The sequence below is a fragment of the Orycteropus afer genome, unplaced genomic scaffold (assembly GCF_000298275.1).
Source record: "Orycteropus afer afer isolate SDZICR_OR568_19922 unplaced genomic scaffold, OryAfe1.0 scaffold00010, whole genome shotgun sequence".
NCBI lineage: Eukaryota > Metazoa > Chordata > Mammalia > Tubulidentata > Orycteropodidae > Orycteropus > Orycteropus afer.
In genome coordinates, this window is record NW_006921597.1 from 20,633,685 (window position 1) to 20,653,681 (window position 19,997).

General features: G+C 35.3%; 1 protein-coding gene across 1 annotated transcript in view; it reads right to left on the bottom strand.

Annotated features, from left to right (window-relative positions):
* The window catches only part of GPSM2 (G protein signaling modulator 2), a 52,664-nt gene extending 35,830 nt beyond the window's left edge, over window positions 1-16,834 (bottom strand). The window contains exons 1-9 of the mRNA XM_007949882.2: window positions 16,779-16,834; window positions 9,402-9,623; window positions 8,898-9,033; window positions 8,421-8,563; window positions 7,568-7,691; window positions 7,334-7,449; window positions 4,122-4,277; window positions 2,826-2,934; window positions 1,827-1,956 (exon numbers count right to left, since the gene is read on the bottom strand). Coding sequence (XP_007948073.1) covers window positions 1,827-1,956; window positions 2,826-2,934; window positions 4,122-4,277; window positions 7,334-7,449; window positions 7,568-7,691; window positions 8,421-8,563; window positions 8,898-9,033; window positions 9,402-9,623; window positions 16,779-16,834 — 1,192 coding nt within the window. The remainder of the gene's footprint in view (window positions 1-1,826; window positions 1,957-2,825; window positions 2,935-4,121; window positions 4,278-7,333; window positions 7,450-7,567; window positions 7,692-8,420; window positions 8,564-8,897; window positions 9,034-9,401; window positions 9,624-16,778) is intronic.
* Window positions 16,835-19,997: the final 3,163 nt, after the last annotated feature.

Here is a 19,997-nt window from a genome sequence, read left to right on the forward strand (position 1 = left end):
GTGAATTTGCTCTGTAAACCTTCACCCAAATCAGAATTAAAAAAAAAAAAAAAGAAGTGACAAATCGTGGATTCAAATTCAGGATTTTCAAGTCCAAATGCTATCTCCTTGTTACTGCTACTTAAGTGAGAAACAAATAAAGTTGCAATGAAATATAAATAATTCAAGATTTGTGATTGCTTAATATTTAATAAATATTGCTTATACCATTAACATTTCCTTATGTATGCTTTACAACTAGTGTAGCAAATAAAATATTTTCTTTAAAAAAAAAACAAAAAAAAACCTGTTCTCAAGAAGCGAGAATATGTAAGGGAGGAGTGGTAGGAGATGGGGTTGGAGAGGCACACTGGGTACAGATTACACAGGGCCTTTCGCCATGGTAAGGACTGACGGCTGGGTTCTAGGAGTGATGGGAACTCAATGGACAATTTTAAGCAGAATGAACGACACAAATTGATTGTAAAAGAGTACTTTGAGTGTGTAATGTGGAAAAGTCAGTGTTAGGGGTCAAGAATGAAAGACAGAAAAACAGCAGACTAGTACTCTACTGAGAGAGACTGGTAGTGGCTTGTACTAAGGTTGTTACAGTAGAGATTGTAAAAAAGATTAAGGATATATTTGAAGGTAGGGTTTCTGATAGGTGGGGTGAGCCTGAACACTCGAATGAATGGTGGTTCCATTTCCTGAGATGAAGTAGACTGGAGGAGCATGTCTGGGAGAAAAACATCAAGAGTTCTATTTTGGATATGTTAAGTTTTAGTCGTCAGTTAGACATTCAAGTATAAATGTTAAATGGGCAGTTACATATGTAAGTCTAGACCTCAAGAGAGAACTCAAGGCTAGAAATATATTTGAAAATCATCAGTACATACATGATATAAAAGCCAACAATGAGATGATGTCATCAAGATCTGTACTGTCCAATATGGCAGCTACTAGCTACATGTAGCTTTTAAAATGTAATTAATTAAAATATATTAATATTAAAAATTCATCTTTCACACTAGCCACATTTCAAGTACTCAACAGCCATATGTATATAGTACAAATATAAAATATTTCCATCATCAAAAAAAGGTCTATTAGGCAGCATCAATCCAGAATATAGAAGAAAGAAGAAAACGTAAGAGCAAAATCAGACAGGAGGAATGAATGGATGAAAAATAGGGAGGGAGGAGGGAAAAGAAGTCCAAGGACTTGAGCCTTGGGTATTACAAATTTACAGGTCAGAAAGAGGAAGAGGAGACAGTAAAGAAGATTGAGAGTGGTCAGTGAGATGGAGACAAACCAGGAAACCAAATGAAGACAGTATTTCAAAGAGGGAATGAGGAGCTATAGTACATATTGCTAAGAAATCAAGATGACATCTAAAAATTGACCAAGGTCTTTGGCAAAACGGAGGTCATTAACGACCCTGAAAAGCAGTTTCAGTGTCATTATGGGTCTGAGTGAACTTTGATTATTCCATTAATCAAAAGTAGACTTTTTTTTTTTTACTTCAAAGCAGAGACATTCTACCATGTTTTTCTCTCTAGCAATGTCAAACCAAATGGACATGGAAAGGTTCTTAGGTTTTCTGAATAAAAAGAAGATAAAATAATCTAACAGATTTCACTTTGGTGAAAAAAATAGAGTTGGAAAAGAAAAAAAGAGCTAAACAAAAACCAAATATTGTATTCTATACTGTAAATTTTAAAACAAAAGAGGTGTCAAAGTTGAAATTCCTATGGTATAGATTCTCTCTGGATATGGTAAGCATATGTGATAAATATATTCAAATCTTGAAGACAAAGAAACTGGGTTTTAGAAGACCTATTACTTACCATGTAAACTGTTATCAATTTCAATATTTTCAGACATCATGGAATTATTTGTGCTGTAGCTCAGACCAAGAACCATTTGAAGATCAGAGAGATTCAAGCGTGCTGTTAGTTCACCACTTCTATCCCCAACCTACAACCACAAGCATTTATATTTTAAACAAAGACAAGAATGATGAAGATTAGCTGAATATGTTGTGAACCTAAGATTGGAATAGAATACAGAGAAATGAAAAGTTACATTAGCATTATGGGATGACAACATTTTTTTTCAATAATAGTTTTTTCAAAGAATATAGAAAGGAAAGGAAAGTTTCTAAAATATAGCAATAGAACAGCTAATTATATTCTATGAATTCTCTTTAGTTCTCTAAATTTGGATTGCTCTTTTTTCTAAGATTATATTAAATGATAATCTAGGTTATCTCATGACACATAACTTAAACATCACACAAATGAAATTTCCTTAGAAAATTTTATTTCTATACAGTAATAGTAGTTAGCATTTATTAAGCCAGTGCCAGACAATGATGCTAGGTACTTTTATATACATAATGTTATATATATTATCCCTAATACTTAAAACAATTTGCAGTTATTATTTTCATTTTATAGATAGAAAAATGAGGCTCAGAAAAGGTTTCCAAGCTCAAATAGCCAAAAAGGTGACAAAACTGTAATAGGAATTCCTGGATTCTAAAAAACCATGCTTTTTTTCTATAGAATGCTAGTTCTCCATGTGGGGTTGGAGGTAGGGCGGGAGTGTATTTCACTAATGTCTTTCCATTACCCTACGCCCAGCCTTACCTTCTGTCTTCCTACATCAAGGCCAATCTAAACAGACCTCTGATTTGTATCTCAGTGCTGTGTACAGTTCTTACACCAAGAGAATAATAGATAATTCAAATTTATTCAGCCATAGAGGAACAATGTGGAGAAATAATAGAGTTTTATCCCCACCAATATGCAAATCACAATAGCACAGAGAGTTTAGTTTCATACCTCTCTTGAAATTTCCAAGTGCTTTTCAGCAAAATGCATTGCTTGATCATGATTTCCTAGTGCTGTGTACGCATTTCCTAAGCTCCAGCAGGCTCTTCCTTCACCAATTCTGCAAGATAATTCACAGCTAATGTGCAGTTATCTGAAAAGAGGTCTATGTGCAGAATAAAAGCTATTTAGCTATAATTAAGGATAGAAACAATGCTTTGGATTTATTTAGTCTTTCATATAAAGAATATACTATCAAAATACTAGAGACCTATTAGAATATCCAGATAATACTGAACTCAGAATCAAGTATTAAAATATGGAAAACATTTGTTTAAAAAAGGTAAAGCATTTTCTCAGGGACTGGTTTACCCCATTTTCTTTCTATGACATCCCTACCACATAATCATTCAGTCGGTGTGTGGACATCACCAAGGAGAGACAGCACACTACCTCTTGAGGTAGCATACTTTATTTTGAAAAATTATATAAATATGTCTTTGTTACACTGATGTAAAAATCTGTCTTTCTAAAGCAAACAGAAATGGACTAAAAGTCTACAAAGATATGTTGCTTTTTTCATAGTTAAAAAAAGAATTAGCCACCAACATTCATAAACCAGAAGATGTCACATAAAACTCAGGAGTTCCAGCTTCTCTTGACAAACATGGGAAGATATGGTCATAACAGGCCTTTGTTCCTGCCTGGCAGCTATGAGCTGGGGTTGAGTAGCAGCCGTCCCTTACAATGGGCATTATCTCTAAGTTCACCACAATTCCCACAATGATTTAGTCCGAAGAACCTTGTGGGTAGCTGAGTTTGTGACCTATTCACTGGTCTTGCTTCAACACCATAGGAAGCCAGTCTAATTCTCTATCACAACGTAGTCCTACACACAATAATAAATGAAGGATATTATTGAAATAGGAGCTCTAGTGGCATAGTGTCTAAGGAATTTGACTGCTAACCAGAAGGCTGGCGGTTCAAACCCACCAGCCACTCCTCAGAAAGAAGACTGGGCAATGTACTTCTGTAGTGATACCGCCTGGGAAACCCAAGGAGGGGTCACTATGAGTCAGACAGATCCAACCTGACAGTAGTGAATTTGGTTTGGTTTTGTATATTACTGAAATGGAAGAAATTCCTTTAAAAGACATTTTTAAAAAGACAAAGATAACAAAAGGAAAAGAAGCTAAACAAAAATAAAGGAAAAATCCTAGAGATTCTATCATGCATCTGTATTTTACCAAATCGACTCGTGGCAATAGGTTGGGGCTTTGGGATATGGTAAAAAGGTTTGTAACTTACCTATCATTTAGCTCTTGAGCAATTGCTAGGTGCTTCAGATGATAATCAATGGCCTTTTCATAGTCTTGAAGTAAAGTGTATGTGTTTCCAAGACTGTAACAAGACTGTGCCTCTACAGCTCTGTCTTTGAGCTGTCGAGCCAAAAGTAGTGTCTTCCTGAAGGAAGAAATTAATTCTTACATAACTATCATTTTTATTTTAAGCTATAATGGTTATAAAACTTTCACTTTTCCCTCTCTGCTTTTTTCTGCATTTAAATTTTTTTAGAGCCTAATACCCTGTACTTTCTCTACTACTTTAAGACAAAATGAAAAGACCTTTATGGAACACAAAAAGCCAAATTCAGACTTTTAGAATAAATGTGAGAGCCCAAACAATTTATTGGAGAAAAGGAGTACTGAAATGAGATCAAATGCCTCTAAAGATTTATAAAGTATTTTTAACATTAAAAAAACATCTCTTATTGTATTACTGATTACTTAAAGAGGATTTTGTCCATGTAAACTCTTTTTAATCATCTGTTGCCCTTACATTTTGTCAAAATTTTAAATACTTAACAATTAGTATTCTTAATGTGTAAGCCATTGGTCACCCCCCATTCATGAAAAATACGGCATTTAAACATTAAATAAATTCTACCTAATACGTGGCATTATCAATCAGAAGCTAATATATTGGTTAAGAGTATGAACCCTGGAGCAAGACTGTATGGGTTCAAATCCCAACTTTGCCAATTACTAGCTCTGCCATCTGGGTAACTTACTCAAACTCTCTGTGCACCAGTTTCCTCATCTGTAAAATGGGGACTATACCTCACAAGGTTTTATGAGGGTTAAATGAATTAGTGTATAAAGTGCTTAAAATAGCATCTTGCTCAGAGTAGATGTCATATAAATAATACTGCTGTCATCAATGCTTAAACCTACAGATGCTTTTGGAGTCAATATATTTAAATGCCTCTTTCTCATAATTTCTGCCAAATAGTATGAATACTTCATATCATTTATAATTATATAAGAAATGACTAATGGTGATGTGATACATTTTTTTTAAGCAAACTTAAAATTACATATTCAATGATAGTACCTTTGAAACAGTCACCTTGGGAAACCACAAACATTCTAATGTTGTCTGTCCACCAAACATTTTGAGAAGACTTTTGGAATTGTTTTCACATCTTGTGGCATGACCCTTTCTAGCACATTATTCTTTGATGGTACAGCTGATTTGTAAGTGGTCAGAACTCTTTCTGCAATCAAATTTAATTACTAAAGTAGGTTCATCACACTACTGTTTTTTTTTAATTATTATTTTTCCTGAAGGATATGAATCTATAATGATAAATGAGATCGTCTTCTTGTATAAATCGAAAACAATTCCAAAGGAGAGTTCCAGAAATACTTGTAACCAATGTATTTGGAGTCTGTGTAAAGCTGAATTCTAGTTTTTATATAGGGGAGGGAAAGTAAGTTTCATTACTTTGTACTCATGTGTCTTTGGTCAAATAGTTACCATTCAAATCACAATAGAACTTTTTAGTATTCAATATAGATATACCATTCTTCTATGTCTTTTGAATTTAAGAAACTTTTATATTTAAAATAAAAATAAATACTCCTTTCATAGTGATATGTTTTATTTGGGAAAGTATTTCATATGTGGGAGTTCTAGTAGCATAGTGCCTAAGGCAACTGACTGCTAACCAGAAGGTTGGCAGTTCAAATCCACCAGCCACTCCTCAGAAGGAAGACTGGGCCATCTACTTCCATAGTGATACTGCCTCAGAAACCCAAGGAGGGGTTGCTGTGAGTTGGATCTGACTTGATAGCAGTAGGTTTTTTCTTTTTTATTTCATATGTAACTGATCAACCAATAAATATTAACTACCAGTCAATATTTAAAGCAGGATGGATGCCATTCTATTTTTCAGATACCCTTAAACCAATTTTACTTGTTTTCTAGACAACAAATTACCTAGAACTCTCTCATACCTAGAACTCTCTCATATTGGACTCTCTAAAATTAAAATACAAACCAATCAATTTGTCTTTGGTCCAGTCAAACCGGTTTCTGCCTAAGGTTTGTATGGAACTGCTCTCCCCACTAACAAGGGAAAATGCTTAACAATCTAGAAAGCACAGACTAGGCAACCTGAAGTCATCTAAATTTTGCTATCACTTACATTTCAATCTGTTGAAAGATTGGAAAGACTACGCTACAGAAGAGCTGGGACTGCCAACTCAAGTAAGGGAATAGGACCTCTACTCCCAGTGAGAGTCTAAGGGGGCAGAAAGAGGGTGGGAGGATAATTGCTCAAGAGACTGTGATGGGGGAATAATTCAGCAGTCTTTGGTGGAAACTAAAGTAAGCTTTTTGTTACCAGGCTATCTTTTGGCCTCTCTTCCAATTCATAACTGAGTGAAAAAAGCATATGCAGATACATACTACACATGCCAAACAGGTTTAAAAGACTAAAAGTTTAGAATTTACTTTTAAAACAACTAGTTTTAAAGATAAAAACTAATGAAAATATAAAGGGGTCTATACTGCTACTGGGAGCACTGGTGGTACAGTGGTTAAGCACCTATAAAAGGCTGGCAGTTTAAAACCACTAACTGTTCCACAGGAGAAAGATATGCCAGGCTGCTTCCTTAAAGATTATAGCCTTGAAAACCCTGTGGGGCATTTCTACTCTGTCCTATAGGGTTGCTATGAGTCAGAATTTAACTTGTAGCAATGGATTTGCTTTTTTATAATGCTACTAAAGGAGCCCTGGTGGTGCAGTGGTTAAGCATTTGGCTGCTAATGGAAAGGTCTGCTCTGTGGGAGAAAAGACCTGGTGATCAGTTTCCACGATGATGGCAGCCTAGGAAACACTGTGGGGCAGTTGTACTCCATCATACAGGGGCTGCTGTGAGTCAGAATCAATTCAATGGCACACAACAACAACATACTGCTACTGATTCTTACGTACAGTAATATTTATTAAGCACCATGTTCTAAGCAAGTGCTTAATATATTCTTGAATTTAATCCTCACAATAACTCCAAAAGCAACATATTAGTATCTATCTTATGTAACAGATGACAAACTGAGACTTAGAAGCCCAAGGTCGTGCTGCTGGTATGCAGCAAAACCAAAACCCAAAGGCTGTGATTTGACAGGATTGTGTAGCTAATCATTTTACTTATTTACAGAAATATTACACTAACTTGTAGTATTCAGAGGCAGTTTCAAATTCACCAAGAAATATATATGCATTTCCAAGGTTGCTATATGCTCTTCTTTCAGCTGCTTTATCTCCAAATTCTTTTGCAATAAGGAGACGCTGAAACAGAAAACTGTAATTAGATTTGGCAATAATAAAAACAAACTGAAGAATTAGCTAATCACTGTTCAAAACTCTGATGGAAAACATGAGCCGGCTCCAAGGCCTTCCATCATACCTGCTCGTGAGCTATTACTGCATCCCTGAAGTTGCCTAGGAGGTAATGTGTGTTTCCAAGATTTCCAAAGGCACGTCCTTGGGCTGCTCGGTCACCCAAAACAGTCACTAGTGATAGGTTTTCCCTAAATGATAACAAAAAGTTTTGAAAAATTAAGTTTAGAAGAAAAGTGTTATTTATTTACAAATCTAATTCTTTTTATCAGAAAAAATTTTTAATAAGCTTACAGCCATAATGTGTTACATTTTAAAGATACATATATGATGAAGGGGGTTTATAGGAAATAGCTGGGAACATTTTTATTGAACTACTCAGGAAGTTTGTACCCAGAGTCAACAATTCAACTTACTGCTGTGGAGTTGGATCCAACTCATAGTGACCCCTTCTTGGGTTTCTGAGGTGGTATCTCTATAGAAGCAGGCTGTTCAACCTTCCTTCCGAGGAGTGGCTGGTGGGTTTGAACCGCCAGTCTTCTGGTTAGCAGTCAAATGCCTTAGGCACTACTCCACCACAGTTCAGATTTAATCTTAGAACCTCTATAGTTCAGAAATTATATAAAATTCTAAATTTACTTCAAATAACTTAAACCAACCATTGTAAATCCTTACTTTTGCCACTAAGTGGCACTGGTCTGTGGTTGAAATGAAAGCCTTCACAGGAGGGATTACACTAACATAATGCTATTATTTATTTATTTAATGCTATTATTTTAGCAACTGATCTGATGGTTTATTTTGATTTGTTACCCCATCATTTTAAAACTTGCCAAACATAAAAAGTTACTACTGGATAAAGAAGGTCTTTATCCGGTCCTGCTCACTTAGGGCCACATGACTGCTTCAGTGCTACTTACTCATAATAATCAACGGCTGCCTGCAGAGCGTCTCTTACTTCCTCTGGAAATTCTCCGGTGTCCTGAGGACCAGGGTAGCCAAAGCTTTTCCCTTTGGCGTGATACACATTTCCAAGATTGTAAAGTGCTCTTGCTTCTCCCACCTAGATGGAACATCATCGGAGTTTATATTTGGAAATCCAAGGCCAGGTATTAGAATGTTTAGCACATATATTTACAATATCCATGATATAACGGTCAAGGGAAAGAAGTGTTTTCACTGACAATTCATACAGAACTAAACAAATGATGACTTATAAAAGAAGGACCTCTCACTCTTTCCTTTTCTTCTCTGTTTTAAAATTTGTATTATGTTTTCTTTTTCTTTTGCCTATGAGTATTTTTGTCATTAACTTATAAACTACAGAATAAAAGCATTAAAACACAAAGTCAATTCCAATGAAAACATATGGCCTACCAGCTCATGTTCCGTATTACCTTGTCATTGAGCTCTCTGGAAATATCTAAGTGTCGCTGACAACAAACAATAGCTTCATCAAAATTCCCAAGAACTTTTAAGGTATTTCCCAAATTACCACTAGCTTTGGCTTCTCCCAACTGGTCTCCAATAGTCCTGAGGAAAAGAAAATAGTATTCAAATATAAAGCAGCCAGACCACGGTTAGTTTTCCCAGAGGATAACTGATAAGTTTTTAGGGTAAGAAAGAACCATTAGCCTCGAAACCAACTTTTAAATGAAAATTGAAAACTTCTATTCTGTATTTAAATTTAATTAATTTTCAGTCATTTAGTAAACTCTAGGGTCATTTCATCCCTATTCATTCATTTAATTAAACTCTGTGTTCAGTCTGCAGATTACTTTCAAAAAGTGACACTACTGAACTAGGACTCATTAAATGTACTTATTTTTTTTTTAATTGAATGAAACATTTTAAAACAGTTAATTAGGGAAGACAAATATTAAAAAGCTTAAATTAATTACCTTGCAAGAGTTAAATCATGATGATGGTATTCTAATGCTTTGGCATAATCATGCAAATAGAAATAAGCATTGCCCAGCTGACTGTAAATAGCACTAAGTGTTTTTAGATCTTCAGTTCCAACTTGAACTGCAGCTTCAAAGAATGACACGCCTGCACGGCAATCTCCTGATTTACATAGACGTTCTCCTTCCAAGGCCAGTTCTAGGCAAGAAGCTTCCATTCTACAAAATTATACAGGACATTTACAACACGACATTACAATTGTACCACAGTATTTTTTTAACTTCCAGTAATATAACTTAAAGATGAACTATGTGGTTACTCTGGCTCAGAACAGCTGCCTCTATAACTGAAGTACGTATCTGCATTATTGATAACCAGATGGCAAGACCTAATTTGCCTATTCAAATTTCTCTGCACCTCAGAGGTCTGTTATATAGGCTGGTTAAATAACTTTATAGGAGGCTTATTTTAATGGGCCCACCCAGAGCAACCCACTCTACCAGTAAGAGACACTTTAGCACTCCTTCCTAAATTGTTTTGTGTTATGGCAAACCTATGGATTTCCTGAGAGTTTGGGGAGAATGAAGGGTGCCGAGGAAGGTGAGGTGGAGTGAGTAATACTCTTCTGTATCCAGATGATTTATTTACCTATCTATCAACCCTTCTTCCCACCATCTCTTTCTATTACACACACACACACACTTACACAACCATGATGCACTCCTTCGTCTCTTTCTACCAGATGACCATCTCTACCCTTAGAAAACCAAGAGTAAAATATCTTCATCTACAAGACACACTTTTACAAGAGAACTAAGTAATCAATAAACCTTAAGTTATAAAACAATGGTTTGATTTTCAGAGATTCTACTTCTCAAAGTCTATCCCTGAATTGAAAAAGCCAGAAGAATTAAATCACTGTGAATACCTTTGGTGATACATCAGGTTCCAATATGAGGCTTAAGAAGAGGCCCAGCACTGAAGATACCTTTGTGTTTCTTCTCACACCTTTCATTATTTCTGCCATGTTTATGTACTGCCTAATTATCTGCTTAATGTGTTCCTATAATTTGGCAAACTGCCTTTACCTTGGCATTTAAAATAATCTAGCTTCATCCAAAGCTGTATCTGTGAAATTAAGTTTGATGTAATATTTATTTATATATTTATGTTATAACACATATTAAAACAAATACGTGATTAAAATAAAAATGTGAGTAAAACCATCTTACGTACCTCCAGTAGTACACATCATCATCATCCTTTGGAAAATTCTGATGTCGCTCATCAAGCATTTTAATTTTTAGAGTAGACTAAATTATTCCTTACTAACACAGTCACTATGTGTCAAAACTGATTCGACAGCAATAGGTTTTATTGAACAACTCTGATAGAACACACATACACACATCCCTGGCCATACAGGACAGAATAGAACTGCCTCATAGGTTTCCCAGGCTGTAAGCTTTACAGGAACAGACCGCCTTTCTAACAGAGCAGTGGTTCTTAAACCTGGCTGAGCAACCACAGAGCTCACATGGAGCGCTTTTCTAAACTCCCAGTATTGGGTCCCACTCTCTGGGAGTCAATCTAGTATTTTCAAAACTCCCCCACCACCCAGGTAACTCTAATATACAAGCCAGGCTAAGAATCATTGCTTTATAAGGAAACGTGAATTAAACCACTACTCACACTAAATTTATTCAAATATGATTATACTTTTGTGTATCTAGTAGCAGGTGAACACGTTTTCTCAGATGTTGTCTTTCAAGTCTTTAAAACTTCATGGTTCCTTCGAGCCTCAAATTAAAATGGATTGTAAAAGTAGGAAATAATTCTAATGAAGCTAAAACTAAGGTTTGGACTAACATGAACAAAGCCAACTGAATTCAAAGGCCTAAGGCAGACTTCTGAGTTCAAAAGAAGCAGATTTATGCAGTATCTCTAATAAGTAATTTTCAAGTTTGACATTCAGGTAATCTTTCTATAATCAAATAATGTAGACACTGGTTACTACTTGTTCACAGAAAAGTGATTTCAGCTTCATTTCATGAATCTATGCAAATAATGCAAGTAAACCTAGATTTAACACTTTGCTTCAAAATTAGACCATGCCAATTGGATAAAGGAAGGAAGACCTAAAGTATATAAAAAGATAAATTGAATTAGAAGTCTTAACTCCCTATATTTCTATCGCTGCATGTCATTTTGCAATAAGCCTATTTTTGTCTTAAACAAGTAAAAACTTCTTTCAGAACTGTATCTTGAAAATGAGAGATTTTATAAAAGAAAATAATTCAGTATTTCTGTTTTAAGATTTTATCAGATTACTGGCATATTCTGTGTGTAAAGAGAAATGAGTCAATAAAAATTGACATTCTGACTCATGGTGGCCCCGTGTGTGTAGCCTTGAACTGCTCCACAGAGTTTTCAAGGCTGTGACCTTTAGCACGCAGATCGCCAGGCCTGTCTTTTCAGGTGCCTCTGGTGGTTTAGACCACCAACCTTTAAGCTAGTAGTTGCATAACCATTTCTGCCACCCAGAGACATGTATGTGTACATCCAGCAATTTCAGTGCTAGGAATTGATTCTAAGAGTGTGCTTACACAAGTTCAAAAATATGTATGTAAAAGGATGTTCCCAGCAGCAAAAGATTCTTCCTAATCTTAAATGTCAATTAATAGACTACTGGTTACAAAAATTACATGCCAGTATACAGGAGAATACTAAAGATGGCGCATGATTTTCTCGAGTGAGCGGCAGAGCCATAGTCACACAAAGCAGCACCATCAGTTCTGGACAATCTACTGATGGCCAGAAAGTTGAAGCTGGCTATTTATATGTAAGACATTTAAAAATCAGTTTATACCAATGCTTGAATATATTCATATACAGCAGGGAGGTCTCTTCTTCAAATAAGTATCTTCACAAGTATTTTACCTTCTTGATTTAAACTTATACAACATTATACTGAAACCATCAATCACAACGATGTTGCAGCAAACAAAATTTAACTGTAGGCTTAACTGTGTCATAAAAAACAAAAACAAAACAAAAAACCTACTGCCATCAAGTTGATTCCGACTCACAGCGAACCTCATTGGGTTTCCGAGGTGGTAAATCTTTACAGAAGTAGACTGCCCTGTCTTCCTTCTGTAGAATGGCTGGTGGGTTTGAACCGCCACCCTTCTGGTTAACAGTCAAATGCCTTAGGCACTGTGCCACCAGAGCTTCTTTAATTGTGTCATAAGATGTATGAATTGTAAAAAAGGAGTTTACAAAATTATTATAAACAGTGGTAACAAACTAGAATCCTGCTGCTATATGGCTGTCCTAAGGCAAAGGCAAGGAAGGAGCTCTGGTGGTATAATGCCTAAGGCATTTGACTGCTAACCAGGAAGCTAGCAGTTCAAACCCACCAGCCACTCCTCGGAAGGAAGGTGGGGCAATCTACTTCCATAGTGATATCGCCTCAGAAACCCAAGGAGGGGTAGCTATGACTCGGATACAGCAGAATGTTTAGTATTTTGGTTTGGAAGGCCAAGGCATAGGACTGCCACAGAAGATAAATTGCCTTAAAAAAATGCTCTAAAGAAAGTCCCAAATTTTCTAATTTATGATTAACTCTGAGCTATACTATGGCTCTGACATGATTTACTAGAAAATGAATCAATAATTTTGGCAAAATCCCCAACACCTCAATCAAATACATCTAATAGCAAAATTGTTAGCAGCTATCTGGGCAGGTTAGTTTATAAATTTTTCAGAAGATCATTAAATAGTAACAGAGAAAGTAATTTCATATCCTCTCCGTCTCTATGAGAGACTAGAATTACTTCATTTGTTTACCAGTTAGGTTGAAACAAAGTACATACTCAGACTCAGGAGACAAACCAGGAAAATACCTCTCCTTTCAAATATACCCAACATACAAAGTCTCTTTTATTCTTCCTAATGTTCTATCTAGTTGTGTCACCAAGGAAAGTGCTTTTGTAGTAACTAAATAAACACAGTACTACTATCCCTGACTGAAATGTTTTCATTTTTACTAACAGATTGAACATTTTAGGTATAACTCTTCATTTTCTACAAATTCAGTTCTGGTGGTGTAGTGCCTGAGGCATTTGACTACTAACCATAAGGCTGGCAGTTCAAACCCACCAGACACTCCTTGGAAGGAAAGTTGAGCAATCTACTTCCGTAGTGACATTGCCTTGGAAACCCAAAGAGGGGTTGCTATGAGTTGGATCCAACTTGACAGCAGTGAGTATGTCTGTCTACACAAAGTCACGTTGTTTCAACTTATTACTACAGAAAGGAAAACTGATGCTCAGACTGGTTTAGTGACCTGCTTAAGGTCATACAATGTCAGAGCTGAGAAGTGAAATTCTGTTTTCCAAATCCAGTATTCTTTCCACCAAACCACATTATAGGTAGTCCCCAGGTTACAAATGAGATCTATTTCTGTGTCTTTAGGTAAATGCCTTGTTGTTGTTGTTGTTATGTGCCGTCGAGTCAGCCCTGACTCATAGCGACCCCTCCTTGGGTTTCCGAGGCAGTATCACTACGGAAGTAGGATTGCCCAACCTTCCTTCCGAGGAGTGGCTGGTGGGTTTGAACCGCCAGCCTTCTGGTTAGCAGTCAAGTGCCTTAGCCACTATGCTACCAGAGCTCCCTTAGGCACTGTAATCACTTCAAAGTGAGAGCAAATTTACATATAACATTACAGGGCAAGTAGGAGTTGTCAGTAAGTCTGATGTTTATAACCCAGGGACTACCTGTACTCCAAACTACATCTCAGACAACAATATTATTAACAACTACATCTTTCTAGGGAGCTCTGGTAGTGTAGTGCCTAAGGCACTTGACTACTAACCAGAAGGCTGGCGGTGCAAGCCCACTAGCCACTCCTTGGAAAGAAGATGGGGCAATCTACTTCTGTAGTGATACTGCTTCAGAAACCCAAGAAGGACTCACTATGAGTCGGGTCCTACTCGACAACACATAACAACAACAATACATCTTTCTAGCAAAATTGAAGAACTTAACACCAAAACTGTATTCCTTTATAATTTATGTGTATTAGTCTAATATTTATAATTGTAAAGTACTGAAATGTTTAGATTTAAAAACTAACTCCATTTTACTATCAGTCTCCATTTCTCTCTACCTTCCCAAATATTTCATATAGATCTTTCTGAGATCCCTCAAAAGGTTCCTTAGTGTCCAAAGAAAATACTGCATTTCAAAATTAGAAAGTCATTGAGGCACAGAAACTCCTGCAGGGGTAAATGAGAACCTCCACAGTGGAAGAACCAGATGTTCAAATGTAACATGCTACGTATTTACCACAGTAGATGAGTAACTTATACTAGGCCATGACTCCTAGCATAAAGGGTACAAACCATTCCTCCCATTTATACAGCACAACAATTCAATCAATACACAGAATTCTGACCTTAGGGTACTGACGAAAACAGTTATATTCTTGCTAAAGACAGCAACAGAATTTTAAAACTTCCCTTGTTGAAGTCCTTTACCAATGTATAATCATGAGTGACCTCTGCTGTGTCAATGAAAAAGGACAAATCTAAGATCTTTTTAAAGGCAGAGATACAATCATTCCTCCTTATCCACTGCTCTTACTTTATAGGAAGCATACTACTCTTCAAAATGTTCAGAAAGACAGATACACATCTCATCAAGTTCATTTGATGGTTATGTTTAAGTCCAGTGACGCTCTACGGACATTTTATCAAATGTGGACTATGTGCTAAACATGCGAGGCATCACAGATGTCCTAAAGGAGTTAATAGTCACAAAAGAGAAAGGCAAAAGAAGAGATAGCCATATAAACAGATATTTTTAATTTTAATATACTAAGTGCTAAGAAAGATAGATGCACAAGATGCTACGTGAGTACAGAGAAGGTACAAAGCCTAACTATGAAGTGCAGAAATGGGTATTTAGGAGGGAATTCAAGGCAGTGGGTATCCATAGCAAAGGTACTAAGGCTTGAAATAGCATAACATGTGCAGGGAACCAGAACTCAAATTACAAGGTAATGAATGGTTGTTGGCACAAGTAAGGCTGAAGGAACAGAGGTCAAATAATGGAAGCTCTTATGCACTACGTTAAGCTTGGTTCTGCCACCCAAAGGCATTAAACAGAAAGATTACATGGTTATCTCTGTGTTTTAGACTGTGTTTACTAGCAGCAAATTTAAAAGGGGGGTTTCCAGAGGATACAAATGGAGAATAGAGGTAGGTACTAAAGGAGCTACTGTAATAGTCTGAAGGGAACATGTTTGGGGCCTGAAATACAGTAGATGAGAAGATGGATCTGAGAAACACTTAGGAGGGAAAAACTGGCTGGACTTCATGAAAATGAGGGTCCCTCATATATTAAAAGCTCATCTTAATTATGTTCAATGTCTTCATTTTCTTTTCTTTGAAACGTAAAATTTTTAATAGAAATGCTTCATCTTAAATAAACTTCCTTGGTACCATGCCTTAACATGAACCATCTACTCCACCGGTGACAAATATTCTAAAATTCTGTAGCAAACCTTCACTCATCAGAGACTTTTAATTCTATTCATTGCTATAGCAATGAAAATTTAGGTCCAGTTAAGGAATTAAAATTTTGTTTAATAATTAATGGGTTATAGTTTTGATTATTAGTATCCAATCATCGTACAAATAATTATCTTCCATTTCAATATTTATGCTTATGTTTATTTTATGGTTTGGTATACTGACCAGAACATCTAGGAAAATGTTAATTAACTGAACAGAACTTCTAGAACAAACGTTAAATAACAATGGTGATACAGATATCCTTGCTTTGCTCCTAACTGCATCAGAAATGCCATTAATATTTTACCACTAAATGTTAAACTGGTTATTGGCTTATCATGTTTAGAAAATACCTGCCCATTCCAACTTTATTTAATTCTCATTCTTTAAAAAGCTCATTTATAAAATGATTACCATTTAAAAATTAAAACACAAATGTTTAACCATATTAAAAAAAAAATCCATGTTTTATCTCCAAAGATTTTAAATTAATATTCCATTTTTACATTTAAGTGATATAAAGTTACAAAGTAAAAAGGGGCATTTCATAAAAATTCTTCCAGAGAACATTCATAAACAAATCATAGTATATGTTTGGTTTTTACTACCATTTTCCTATAGAAAGAGTATAAAACATTACAACCACCACAACAAAAAGAAAATATTGTTAACAGAAGGTACTAACTGTGACTGGAATACTTTGAATATTTTCAAATTTAAATCTGAAATGGTTAGCATTAAATACATGTTTAAATAAGGGTTAAAAATCACCTACTAGGAAAGCAATAGTCTTACCTGTAACGAACATGAAAAGAATGGTCTTCCCTCATGCTTATCAAATTTTCCTCCATCGAATCATATTATAAACTGAGTAAAATATGAAATTATTTTGTCCCAATCCAGTTCTGAACAATGTAGAATTATTTGCAGAACAGAGTCCGGTTAGTATATTAATGAGTTGGTGTTAATATATCCTAAGCTCCTGCTTCTTCTTTATTAATTATGAAAGGAGGTCAATGTCAGACAGCTTAAAGGTTCAAAATGGGTCCCAAATCCTTGCATCTCTGGCCCTTTCAGCAGCACCTCAGCAATATTTCTGCAAAAGGAATACAAGATGCTTTGCTTGAAGTTCTATTTTCAAAGAATAACCCATAGTAACCCCAAGCTGTACATAATCACATAGCTAACTCCACAGTCTGCGGTCATGTCAGTCACTTGAGAGAAACTGCAGAGGGCTTAACTGTAGCCACAGGACTTCTAATAAGGATGTGAATATATGACCAGCTTCAGATGGGTACTTAATGGTTTAATTTTTTAAACTGGTTTGAAGTACAATAAATTATGTAGTATCTTCTATTATAAATAAAATCAGAGTAATCTATTATATTAATAGAGATCCTATTAGTATCTAAAAACAAAATTATGATCCTTCAAGCTTTTAAAAAGTGCTATAAGCAAGTCAAATGAAAATTCAATAATTACTTGAACAAGTTAATTCTAAATAAACTCCATAAATATGTTTTTTCTAAAAGGTTATCTGTGCTGATAATTAGGCTATAGTTACATTCATCTACTCTGAAAAAGCATTCTTTAAGATGTTTGTTTTTGTTATTCTGAGTAGCTACAAAGGAAATTTAGGAAATATGTACATAGTAAAAATAATAATTACACAACTGAAATTTTTATAACACCACCCAGTTTAAGGTAAAGAACATTATCATCATTATTGCCTTTGAAGTCTCCCAGGTGCCCCGATCTCATCTATCACCTTCCTCTGCCTTCTAAGTTAATAGCTAAACTGAATTCTATTTATCAGTCCCACATTTACCACAAATGTTTGTATAGCTCCAAATAATATACTATTTAGTTGTACATGCTTTTGAACTTATTAAATGGAATAATACTATGTTTTCTTCCGTAACTTGTTTTTACTCAGCATTGTTTCTGAGATTCATCCCATACTGTGCATGCAGCTAAAATTTGTGTTTGTTTTCCTCCTGCATTTTATTTTGCTGTTGTTGAGAATATATACAGCAAAACATACACCAATACAACAGTTTCTACATGTACAATCTAGTGACACTGATCACATTCTTTGAGTTGTGCAACCATTCTCACCCTCCCTTTGAGTTGTTCCTCCCTCATTAACAAAACTTCACTGCTCCCTAAGGTTCCATTCTAATCTTTCAAGTTGCTGTTGCCAACTTGATCTCATATAGACAGTCCTTGAGCATCCCGCTCAAGGCAGACCTTTTTCACTAGTCAAGCTAAAGTATTGTTTGGTTTTAAGAAGGCTCCAGGGAAATTTTTGGTTTGAAGTTTCAGGGGTTCATAGCTCCAGAAAGTCTAGACTCTATGAGATTTTGAAATTCTGTTCTCTTTTCTCCCCTTTTGATCAGGATTCTTCTGTGGAATCTTGGATCAAAATGTTCAGCAATGGTAGCCAGGCATCACTCCATATCTTCCTCCTAGCCTTGACTCTTCTTCTTGCACTGTTTCTCCATGTGAATAGAGGTCAACTGTTGTATAATTCGTTCATTTTTAACATTATATCATATTCTATTGTACATCAAATATATCTTTGTGCTATTGATGGGATTTGCTTATTTCTAGGTTTTTTTTTTTTTTTTTTACTATTAAAAGTACTGCAATGAACATTGAAATTAAGAACTCAAAGTACAGGTTAAGCATCAGGGTAGGTAAAGATAATGAGAGAATAAGTAAACTAGAAGAGTATCTGAAGATATTATTCAAACTGTAAACAAACAGATAAAGAGATGGAAAATACTAAAGAGCAGTTCAGAGAAAAGGAGGAAAACATAAGAGGAATTAATATAGGTATAATAGGAGCACCAGAAGGAAATACAGAAAGAGGAGTAAAGGCAAAATCTCCAGTGAAAAAGACAGAATTTTTCAGAACTGAAGAAAAACATGAATCAGCAGATTGAAGAAGCACAGTAAGTTCTGAACAAGATAAATAAAAATGAACCCATGGACAGAACATCAGGTATAAACTATAATCTTTAAAGTAACTGTCCAGAGAGACAAATAAGGAAAAGACATATGTATAATAAATTAAAGCTGATATATCAATAGATACAATAATAAAATCCTGAAACCCTGTAAGTCAATTAGTCTAATGTCTTACAACAGCACTCCCAGGAAGGTTATAAAGCAGCTAATCCTAATTTTGAATAGTTTTTTAAGAAAGTTGTTCCATACATTAAGCCAGTCTTTCTATTACTACCCATTCATCCTGGTTCTTCCTTCTACTGCCATATAAAATAAGACTTTATTCTTCTTTCACGTAACTGTCCTTTTAAGTGTTTCAGCTATCACATAATTAACACCCCATGCTCTTGTAAATTAGAGAGATGTTAGTAGGAAACAGAGCAGTAAGGGACCTGTATGTGGAAGAAGGTAGAAAGGAGAAGGCTTGGGAATACTGACAAAGCTTCCTGGACAAAAGAGGTTTTTAAATTAATAACCAGTCTGGTACATGAGAAACACAAAATACTATTCCTCTCATCCCTTCCCTAGGCCAAAAAAGGAAGCAGTGTCTTTTGAGAAAGAATGAAAAGTAACAGCTTTTCATTCAACAAATCTCTCTTCTTCTCTTGTCCATTGTGCCCCGCTTTTCCTTAATAAAAATATTATCAAAGGGAATTAGTGTAGATATTCATAGCAATAACTTCAAAGGGCATCAGGTTATAGAATAGCTAAACTGTTCAACTATCTTCCCACATTCACTATGAGGCTTAGGCTGTTTAAAACGGAGCAGAAGGAAAGGTAAGGTAATTGTGCTAGATTTAATTTAAACATTTATCTCAGTCATGAGACCATGATGAAATTGCAATTTTTATTGATCATTATAAATATGTTCATTTCATACTTATTAAAATGTAAACATGTAGCTAAATTAACAAATGTATATAAAATGAAGTTGCAAAATACCTTACCAAGATTACATAAAGAAAATTTTTTTAAATAATTAAAAAGTAAGATGTTTAAACA